This window comes from Gekko japonicus, unplaced genomic scaffold (genome assembly GCF_001447785.1).
Source record: "Gekko japonicus isolate JY-2015 unplaced genomic scaffold, Gekko_japonicus_V1.1 scaffold274, whole genome shotgun sequence".
Lineage (NCBI taxonomy): Eukaryota > Metazoa > Chordata > Lepidosauria > Squamata > Gekkonidae > Gekko > Gekko japonicus.
Genome location: NW_015174850.1, coordinates 223,564 through 234,664, shown reverse-complemented (window position 1 = coordinate 234,664; position 11,101 = coordinate 223,564). Strand labels below are relative to the sequence as shown.

The 11,101-nt window shown below is 46.0% G+C and overlaps 1 protein-coding gene across 1 annotated transcript in view; it reads right to left on the bottom strand.

Moving 5' to 3' along the window:
- POLQ (polymerase (DNA directed), theta) overlaps nucleotides 1-11,101 on the bottom strand; it is a 72,427-nt gene that overhangs the window by 30,820 nt on the left and 30,506 nt on the right. Inside the window, exons 14-18 of the mRNA XM_015424532.1 lie at nucleotides 9,929-10,053; nucleotides 7,890-8,133; nucleotides 5,433-6,046; nucleotides 3,058-4,736; nucleotides 1,244-1,361 (exon numbers count right to left, since the gene is read on the bottom strand). Of these exons, the coding sequence (XP_015280018.1) occupies nucleotides 1,244-1,361; nucleotides 3,058-4,736; nucleotides 5,433-6,046; nucleotides 7,890-8,133; nucleotides 9,929-10,053 (2,780 nt within the window). The remainder of the gene's footprint in view (nucleotides 1-1,243; nucleotides 1,362-3,057; nucleotides 4,737-5,432; nucleotides 6,047-7,889; nucleotides 8,134-9,928; nucleotides 10,054-11,101) is intronic.

The window sequence follows — 11,101 nt, the reverse complement described above, 5'->3', positions numbered from 1 at the left end:
TATATTATACTTGCTGTTATGCTTAATTGATTATATTATTTGCTTGTGTGTTCATTTTTTGCCAGTGATGTTTTCTTTTTTTGCTTCTTGCATTGTACACTGGCTTCCCCCCCTTTTTTTTGCTGCTAAAATGCTCTCTACAACAAGCTAGACCTCAAACCAGTGTTCCCTCTAACCTGAGTTAGTGTGAGCTAGCTCAGTTTTTTTAGCATCCAGCTCACACATTTTTGTCTTAGCTCACGAAGGATGGCTCCAGAGCAAACTAATTTATGCAGTAGCCAAATCGCTCGCTCCCAATGTTAATGCCAGTAGCTCACAAAGTAGAATTTTTGCTCACAAGGCTCCACAGCTTAGAGGGAGCATTGCCCCAGACTCTATAAAGAAAACTATTCTAATTAATGCCATGCAGCTGCATGTTGGACGTCTCTTTCTTAAAGCTATAAACCATTAACAAGGTTGTTGTAGGCTGAACCTCTGTGTAATATTATCGTTTTTAAAATTCACTTGTAATTAATACAATATTTTAAAGAGATGAACTGGGCTCAATTTATACATTTGAAATGGATTTATACATTTTGAAATAATTGTGGAATCATTATCTTCAATGTCAAGAGTTATACCTTTAGGAATCAATCCAGAAACTTATCACTTCCTAAAAGAACTATTGGAACAATATTTAGTAAATACTAACTATGACATAGAATCATAGAATGTTAGAGTTGGAAGGGACCTTGCAGGTCATCTAGTCCAACTCCCTGCACTCTGCAGGAGCATAGCCGAAAGATAGCCCTACAACATACCCGAAAGATGGTCATCCAGCCTCCGCTTGAAAACGTCCATAGTCTCTACTAATCCAATCAAAATTTATATAGTTCCAATTATGATGAATCAAGTGATTCTTACTAAATGTCCTAGTCACTTATATTACAGTGTTTGCTTGCTTGTTGTATTTCCTATAAGAGAATTTGTGGCTGACCCAAGGTCACACCAGCAGCTGCATGTGGAGGAGTGGGGAATCAAACCTGGTTCTCTCAGATTAGAGTCTGCGCTCCTAACCACTACACCAACCACACTGTGTCAGCCATTTTGTGGTTGTGCTCACCACCTTATGTCAGAATTCCAAAGGTGCCCACAAACTCGAAAAGTTTGGGGACCCCTGGTCTAGTTGATTACAATACAGATTTGGTAGAGCAACGGAGGGGCTATGGGCACGTACACTGACCTTTAGCAAACACTTCCTTACCAGCTTGCTCAGGTGCCTCCTCTTGCAACGAGATGTAGTAAGCATCTTTTCCACCCCAGCACACAGCCAGCCCGACTACCAACAGGTCTTCAGTGCCTTCAATAGGAAACCCATCATCCTGATCCTGGGGAGTTTCTCCTATGAAAAATACAACAAAAACTTTGTCTGGGCCACAGATGTTTCAACCATTGAAAGCAAATCTTCTGTGCCTATCATCTTTAATCTCTGAAAAGGAGCTCTTTGCAAATGCCCATCACATATCCTCAGAAACGTGATCCAAGCTGCAACCAGGCCGAAAAGAAGCGCCAGTTGTGCCTGCCATTTCCTTCCCTACTCTATACCTCAGCCTACTTTATTTGCATCGCCTATCCATGTGCAGGGTGGCTTGAGAGCGTAAGAGAAGCCATGTTGGATCAGTTCAATGGCCCATCCAGTCCAACACTCTGTGTCTCACAGTGATCAAAACTCCAGGAGCCATCAGGAGGTCCACCAGTGGGGTCAGAACTCCAGAAGCCCTCCCACTATTGGCCCCCAAGCACCAAGAACACAGAGCATCACTTGCCCCAGGCACAGTGTTCCATCCCAGGGGTGGCCAAACTGCAGTTCGGGAGCCACATGCGGCTCTTTCACACAGTCTAATCTAATGTTAAGAAAAAAACAGATGTGCATATTTTCCAATAAAGATGTGTGTATAATATTTGTTCATGTCTTGAGGCTCTCAAACACCTGACATTTATTCTGTGTGGCTGTTACGTTAAGCAACTTTGGCCACCCCTGAATTCTAGACGTTGCAGCTAATAGTCACTGATGGACCTCTGCTCCATATGTTCATCCAATCCCCTTTTGAAGCTGTCTATGCTTGTAGCTGCCACCACTTCCCGAGGCAGTGAATTCCACATGTTAATTACTCTTTGGGTGAAGAAGTACTTCCCTTCATCTGAAGATACAATAGGAAAGTCCTGCCCCAAAGAGCCTGCAATCCACAAGTGAGATAGCAAAGTGAGAAGGGGGATATGGGGATAAACAGGGGAAACGTGGCCAAGTAGGAGGAAAGGATACTTGGGAGTTATCACCTTTACAGCCCTAGTCAAACTGGTGTCAACAAGGCCATTCATAGTACAGCTGTCAGTGAAAGGGAACCCAGAGATACTGGATGCCCATTTCCTCCATGAGTTTCCCAGGCTAGACTATCATATTCCCTTCAGAAGATAACAGACTGAGCACAACAACGTCATCATTTCCCCCACATTCATGAAGTGGCTTCCTTCTGGCTAAGCCACTGCAAAATGGTATAACCAAATGTGGGGAGAATTAAAACAGAAGATCGTACAATGACCCTCAGAGGTTTCTACACAACCAATGGGACCAATTCATCCAAACGTATCCAGAAAGCCACGGGGTCTCTGTCCCAGTCTATGTTTCTATGTTTGTAGCTGCCACCACTTCCTGCGGCAGTGAATTCCACGTGTTAATTACTCTTCAGTCTATCCAAATCTATCCCTCATCTCCAACACCAGGAACCAATGCAGACGAATTCCGCATTCGTTATCTGGTAGGAGCTGAAGCATCTCTGGAAAGGGCTCTCATTTGGCACTCCTCACCATTGATCCATCAACGGACACTCAACTGAACAAGTGCCTTTTACTAGAACAAACAGCTGGATTCTTTCTACAGGAAATTATTTTTTTTTTGCATTTTCCTTTCAAAATTGCCAACAAACCAATAAGTTCTCTTTCTTTAAATCCCTGACCTTCTGCCTCAATAGGACAAATCCAGAGAATAGACTATTTCTCTTTCCAAGCTTTCGATACTACCCATAACTGTGGGAACCCAGCGGGGGACTCACCTGCCTTAAGTTTCGTGCCAATACCCGATCGGAGAGCAAGGCAGCCTTTTCGTCTTTCACAAGCCACAGAGATAGCAGATTTCTTTTTCGTTCGCCACTCTTCGATGAAGGTTTGGAAGAGAGCCCGGGCATTTGCCACATCGATTATCGTGAAGCTATCGGCACTGCTTGACAGCGATGGAACGTTGTCTTGGGATAACTGTAATGAAAAGCCTTCGTCGATTATCGAATTGTCCTCCTCGAGTGAAACTTCACCCTGTTCTCCACTTGCTGGTTGATACTGTAAGGTGTCTTCTGGCATGTTCTGCAGGAGCTGGAGACATGGAACATCATTTGGGGGCTTTGCATTTCCTGGTTGTGTGTGCTTCACAAAGGGTTGCTCCAAACAATGAGACGTGGGCTCCATGAGGATAATTCGGGAAAGTAGCCCCTTGTTCCCATCTGTATCAGATATCCCCCCTCTGTTATCTAGCAAAGCTCCACAGGCCTTACTCTGAACAACCGCCCCTCTAGTCATGCACTTTCTGTTTAAGTCTTTGCAAGAGGATAACGAGTCCTGTCGATCACAGCAGAGGCCTGGAATGGTGGGAGAAGCCTGATTTTTCCTGGGGATTTCTCCCCTCAAACTGCTCCCTGGACCAAGCTCAGGTTTATCAATAGAGGGGCTGGGCCATCTATCCAAAACCTCTTGTAGTCCTGGACTTAAGTCAAATGACAAGCGGCTCTGAACCACTGGGACAATGTTTTTCTCTATACCATCGTTCGGGCGGTTTTCGGGTGCCCCTTTTCCGGCATCCACACCGGTTGTATCCCCATTCAGTTTTGTCACTTTCGTATAGACATCTCTCCAGACAGGAGGCACAGCTGCATTATCTAATCCGTCTGCGATGTGGAAAGAATCCGGGTCTGAGAAAAGAAGGGATTCATTGTCGCTGTACCCTACTGGGCCCTTAGCATCATCCAGGCTGGTGTGGGATACGCCCTTAGCTGACCCCAGGTTCTGTCCATGTGACTGTGAAGGGGTTGTTAAAGGGTGGGAGATGCCGTTCTGTTGTGGAAGAGCCCCTGCCACAATAACTTCATCCATATGAACATCCTGGGGGTCATTAAGGGGACCAAAGCTTCCGTCAAATAGAAAGCTGTCACTGTTATTCAGACTTGTCTTAGGCAAGGGATGGAATGCAGGAGCTCTGGTGAGAAGGTCCCGGTTGAGGGACGGGGAAGCTTCCACAGGAAGACCAGGAGACTCCTGCCTTTCTACTAGATTTGGTGTCTGATAACCTTGCAAGAAGCTGTATAACTGGGAGTCGGTGATAGAAAAGCTATTTCCTTCTAGGAAAGCTGGGATTTCCAGGTGTTTCTCAGAAGGCTTTACAGGAAAGGTCCCAGAGCTGACCACTTTTGTACATATTAAGTCGGTGTTTTCGGCTACATTGCTGCTCTCCGTGTGAGACGGCCCCGCTATCCTGTACGCTAGATTTTCCGTGGCACACACAGCGCCCGTTTTGGAACTATTAACGTGCCCTGGGCAAACGAAGCTTTTCTGTGCTGGGCTTGCCCTCTCTTTTACTCCTTGTTCACCAGCTGTTTCAGTGCTCGTCTGCTGTTGCAGTATCCTCTCTGTCTGAGTATCCAACTGGAAACTGTCTTCAAAGCCCAAATACAGGTCAGGGGAACCACAGTTTTTCAGACATTTGGTACCTTTCCAGCTATCATTGGAGTGTTTATCTACTACGCCCACATCTGCAGCTTGTGACAAGGTCCCAGTGGATCTTTCGGGGCTATTTTTATCCTTCTTTTGACAACTGCCAACGGCTGTCTGTTCACTTCTACCTGTGCCAGCGGCAACACTTGCTTCCTCAATACAAGCACCTCTGATTTGGTCTATTTTATTTTCCGGGTTTAAGTGAGCAGCACTGTTCTCACCTTGCTGGGCTTTGCTCCAGTTACCTTCCCATTTCAGTGTCGTATTCGATGTCGCTAGTTCTTCCATACCATCCATTCTACCTTTAACAGCAGGGGCATCTCCCACCACTGAGTTTGCAGTCGGTTTGACAGCGTGGCAATTGACTTTTAATGCATATTTCGATTTGGGGCTGTTTATAGGTTCGATAAACAACGCCTGTATGATCTTTCGGCTGTTTTGCTGGGTTTCATTTGCCCGTGCGGCTACTTTGTTAGCTCCTCCTGTATTATCTAACAGTGCTCTATCTACGCTCTGTGGATGCTTTTGTGAGGATGGAAAGGGCTTGTCGAGGTTTCTACACACGACTGACTCCTGAACCTGAGGCCTGCTCAGTTTAGCACTCGCTGTCCTGCTATTACTAAGCTGTAAAGGAATACCAACCCTTCTTTTATATTTCACTGCACTGCGAGGTTTCAAGGGGGGGCTTTTCCTCTGTTCCGCGCTTTTCACTGCTTCCCCTGACTCTGACTTTTGCGTCACAGCAATATCTGCTGTGTTTTCTTTGTCTTTGTCCAGATTCGGACGTTTCCTTGCGCTAGGGAGTGCATCAGTGTTTCCTGCCTCCGCCATAGCCCTGCCGACAGGAATCTCCAGAAGTCTCTCGCTCGCTGAACTTACATCCAAGAGCCTCTTGTTTCTAGGCTTGATACCGGATGATTTCCCACACTGAGAACTGGCATTTTTGCCAGGCAAATCTAGACTGTCCCTGTTCCTGACCGCTTGTGTGCCATTCGCTCTCCGTTTCTCCGCCTCCTCCAGCCTGCTGCTTATTATGGAAGCTGTGAAAGAGGCGTCTGGTAAGAGAGACGAATCGGGGTTCCACTGCACCCCCAGGGCGGCCAAGTCTTGCCTGAGCAGGGTCTGAGCCTCTTCCACAACAAGGTGGGCCGCTTCGCTCTCGGTTAAACCCTTCCAGCCAGCCATCCAGATGCAGGGAGCACTTAGGCGCTCCTCCGCTGCTTGGTCATCTTCGTCCACCGCCTTGCGAGAACTAAAGCAAGAGAACAAGCCAACGTTTACCATGTTTTCTAAAGTCATAAGGAAGTTGTATCCTACCATCTTTAAGGAGCACAGTTGACAGACATTACACACTCTTTATGAGGCAGTCTGGGATGTTTTCCACGCAGATGGGTCCCCCCGCTCCTGCATTTGTATTCCTCAGCCTCTTTCAGAGCCGGTTTGGTGTCGTGGTTAAGTGCGCGGACTCTAATCTGGGAGAACCGGGTTTGATTCCCCACTCCTCCACTTGCAGCTGCTGGTGTGACCTTGGGCCAGTCACAAGTTCTCTCAGAGCTGTTCTCTCAAGGGCATTTCTGGAAAGAGCTCTCTCAGCCCCACCTACCTCACAGGGTGCTTGTGAGGCAGCCTTGAGAAAGACAGGAGCGCTCCGTCTATGATTGTCAGCTGCTTAATGGGCTTTTTGTAGGACCAGCAACAAACATCAATTTAAACTTCAATGTAACCACAAAAGGAAACTTCCCCCTTTAGAAGACAGTCAAGCAAGGAGAAGTGGGCATACAATTCTAGAAACGCCTGATGGGGTTGATTGTGTAAAAAGGATGTAAATTGACTGGTAGCTATTAGATTGCACAAACTGATTATTACTGTTGATATTGCATGTAATGAATATATACCTGTTTTAGAATATTATGAATAATATACAATGCAGTTTATAAGATGGAACATATAGAACATTTTAACTTAAAAATAAGGTTTTTGCAGTGTATATATTTGTTTTCTGGCACCACAAGAGGGAGCAAACGGCATTTTTGCTCCTCGGACTGAAAATACCTCTGGGGAAACGAAAGAAAGGCGCGGAGGAATACAAATGCATGAGCGAGGAGACCCATTTGTGCAGAAAACGTCTGGCTTTTGACAGCTTAGCTTGACTGAGCTGCGTGTTCAATTGCTCGACATCCATGATCACTCAGCATTAGGTCATGAGAACGACAGAAAAAAACAGGAAATATGAGGCCATGGGACTGAGGCACAACAACACACACCACTGCTCATCCCTTCCAGTTAGGAGTTCACCAAGATGACAAGGAAGCATGACGAAAAAGGAGCAAATGCCCTGCCACGACAGTTTCTCCATCTTGCTCATGCCGAGACCAGGATCCAAGCACCACACCATCAGTACAGATATCTCCAGGCATTTGCCATGGAATTGAGAGATTTTAACCCATTATTCTAAAGTCGGACCTGACAAATATTCTTGCTAAGCAATGCTCCCTCTAAACTGTGGAGCCTTGTGAGCAAAAATTCTACTTTGTGAGCCACTGGCATTAAAGTTGGGAGCAAGCGATTTGCTTGCTGCATAAATTAGTTTGCTCTGGAGCCCTCCTTCCTGAGCTAAGACAAAAATGTGTGAGCCAGAGGCTAAAAAAACTGTGAGCTAGCTCACACAAACTCAGCTTAGGGGGAACACTGTAAGATGTAGATACAATCTTTTTTATTGACAGAAATCAGAAAACTTCACGTGAGAGCATCAGATGGCTGTCGGAGAACACAAGAAATTATCCCAGAGAGGAGAAACAAACGTTGTCTAAGCCAGGGATCCCCAACATGGTGCCCACGAGTATCATGCTACCTGCCAATACCTTTCCTGGTACCTGCCAAGTGTTTCAAAAAACTGAGCAGAGCCAGGCGGGGCTCAAAAAGCTCGGGGACCCCTGGTCTAAGCTATTTGCATGCAATTCTGAATGAGCCAGAATAAAAATTTAAGACTCTGAATTAAAAGAACAACTCTATATTTATGGGGGGCTAGAATCTGATTCTTTTCCTAAACCTCTTTTGCAAAGAAAAGCATCAGCTCTGTCCAAACGGTTTCTCACCTCCGGAATGGCGCTGCGTTCCTGAAAGCATTTTCCACGTCGGCGATGTTCCCTTTCGCCAGGTCAGCTACTGTGATGAACCCGGCCTGATAGAGCGCCCTGGCACACTGGGCGTTGAGCAGAGAGATCCGGACCAGGTCGCAGAGCTCTCTCTGGACCCCAAAGGTGAGGCGGCTCTGGAACTGAGAGAGCAACTGCTCCATGTTGTGCCAACCCAGCCGGTTGCAGAAAACTGTTATCATCCCTGGGAATATATCATATGGTAATGATTTTAGCTATTGTAACTGGTGATCCACATGGCAAAAAACACTGATTGACATCAATAGCTTGTTTGGTATAATGGCACGGACTCTAATCTGGGCGAATTCGGTTTGACCCCCCACTCCTCCACTGGCAGCTGCTGTCCTTGAAAGGGCAGTCCTCGAAAGTGCTCTCTCAGCCCCACCTACCTCACAGGGTGTCTGTTGTGGGGAGGGAAAGGGAAAGGAGTTTGTAAGCCACCCTGAGACTCCGAGTGAAGGGCGGGGTATAAATCCAAACTCTTCTTCTTCTTTGTGTGGTGGTGGAAAATGCCGACAAGTCACAGCCAAATTATGACGACCCCATAGAGTCTTCCAGGCAAGAGACGTTCAGAGGTGGTTTGCCAGAGCCTGCCTCTGCGTAGCAACCCTAGGCCTGGACTACCTTGGTAGTCTCCCATCCAAGTACTAACCAGCTTCTGAGATCTGATGTGACTGAGCTAGCCTGGGACATTTACTCTTTTTGTGTTCCTGTTACTCCATGAGACTAGTGCCGCTGTAGATTTGGAATTCGCCTCTTGCCTATTTGAAATGAGAGAGTTGTCATGTATGTTACCTACTGAAATCTGATAAAACCTTCCGATACCTGGGTCCAAGAGCAGCCAGCCCTTTTGCGGAAGCTGCTTCCCTAAAGCTGAGCTGTTCTGATCACCTCAACCGCAGTCAGAAACTGGAGTTACAGGATCGTTTGATGAAAGCTAATTCCTGCTTCCTGAACAGGCATTATCCACAGTGCTAACATCATATTGAAGAATCATGTTTTTATCCTGGCGCTCCTCCTCCGAGTCCTCCCTCCTTCCAATTTATCCTCACAACAACCCTGGAAGGTAGGTTAGGCTGAGACAGAGTGACTGAACCATAGTCACCCAGTGAAGAGAAGAAGGGAGAAGAAGACATTTGATTTATACCCTGCCCTTTGCTACCTAAAGGACTCTCAGAGCGGCTTACAATCTCCTTTCCCTTCCCCTCCCCACAACAGACACCCTGTGAGGTAGGTGAGGCTGAGAGAGTTCTGACAGAAACTGCCCTTAAGAGAACAGCTCTGAGAGAATTTGTGACAAGACCCAGGGTCACACCAGTAGCTGCATTTGTAGGAGTGGGGAATCAAACCTGGTTCTCCCGAATTAGAGCCCACGCTCTTAATCACTACACCAAACTGGCTTTCTGATGGAATGTATGATTACTTGCTTATTCCTAAGAAAAATTGCTTATTTTTTTTAAAAAGGTGCTCTTGGTGGCAACTGATCACACCTGTGAAATCTCTCTGAACTCCCAAAAAAAGTAGAAGGATTTGGTGGGGTTTCCAGGACTGTTGTGTGCATTTGCTTTTATTTATTTATATCCCGTGCCTCTCCCCAGCTGAGACTCAAAAGCAGCTTAGAGCATCGTTTTGTCCTTCCTCCTTTTCCTCACAACAATCCTGTGAGGGAAGCCAGGCCGAGAGTCTGTGATGGGCCTGAGGTCCCCCAGTGAGCTGCCACGGTGGAAGTGGGGATTCGAACCCAGGTCACCTGGGATCCTAGTTTCCCACTCTGTCCGCTAAACCACACTGCTGCACCCCTGGGAGTCCCTCCTGCTGCACCGAAAACGTGAGCATCTGGCAGAGAACCTGGAAAATATATTTCCTAAACACAAACATTTCTTGCTCGAGTTTTCAGAAGCGGACTTCGATTCCCATACGTTACGAAATAAAACTGTTCGGACGCCAACAATCAAAACATAATATCAGCAGCTCTTTACCTGCATAGGTAGCGGCAGATTGCTGTAAAGACTGAAGCTGCCCACGACTACAACTGTATTTCTTAGCCACGTCCTTCAAAGGAACCTCGTTTATTAAATCCAGAAGGGCAAGACTTGTGAAAAATCTGCATCGGCAAAAAAGGAAGACAAGCAGAGTCAACGACACTTCTCCATGCTGCAGAACAAGGAAGAACATCATCAGAAGCTGTTATACAGATAGATTCCCAAGACAAAAAGAGGAATGTTCATTGATTTTAATTGCAGTTAAAACAAGTGAAAACAGTTAGGCCAAACTAGCCTATCAAACATTGACTGCTTTCTGAGCACAGTAAGGAAGCGCAATGTAGGCAAATGCACCAGAACACGCACAAACTCATGCTTAACACACATTAAAGGCTTTAACAGATCACAAGGAGAGTAAAATAAATTTATATGTATATACACTCATACCATGATGGAGGGAAACTTAGTATAACAAGTTGTCTTATGGATTTACACTATGAGAATAAAGTTCTAAAACACAATATAAAATACATGACATAACAACACATAAGTCACAGGTGCCATACCACTCTAATAAAAGTCAGATGCTTCAGTGGTTGATGATGTTAAAATCAGTTTTCGTTAAAAAGACAAGATCTTTAAAATGTAGGATCCCGAGGACCCAGAACTACAGATAGACCCGGCTACAGATGGAAGGGACACAAGGGGGGGGGGGAACGTCCGCTGCCTCAACCAAAAGCCCGGCGGAAGAGCTCCGTCTTGCCGTCTTTCTTTCTCCGTCTTTCTTTCTCATGAACCAGATAACTTTTTTTTGGATTTGTGGTATTCTGAGAAAGCCCTCTGGCCAAATTCTGCACCAATAATGCACAGGTTCTATACCAAAAAAAATTATGCCAATAAGACCATGATCTTTCGTGCCACTCTGGTTATTCATACGGTAACTTGCTCAAAATGAACAAAGAGACTTAACATTAATTTTATAATATTTCAGGTATAAAGACCAAAGTAGACATCATAAAGTTTAAAAGGGGCAGGGGTCATTTCCTGCAGGAGCGCACAGGAGCAGAGCTCCGGCAGTAAAGAGCCCAGGGGGCGGGCACATGTAACAAGCCCCGCCCCCTGCTCCCAGCAGCCCTCACTCGGGCTACGAGGAACAAGAAGCAGCTAGGT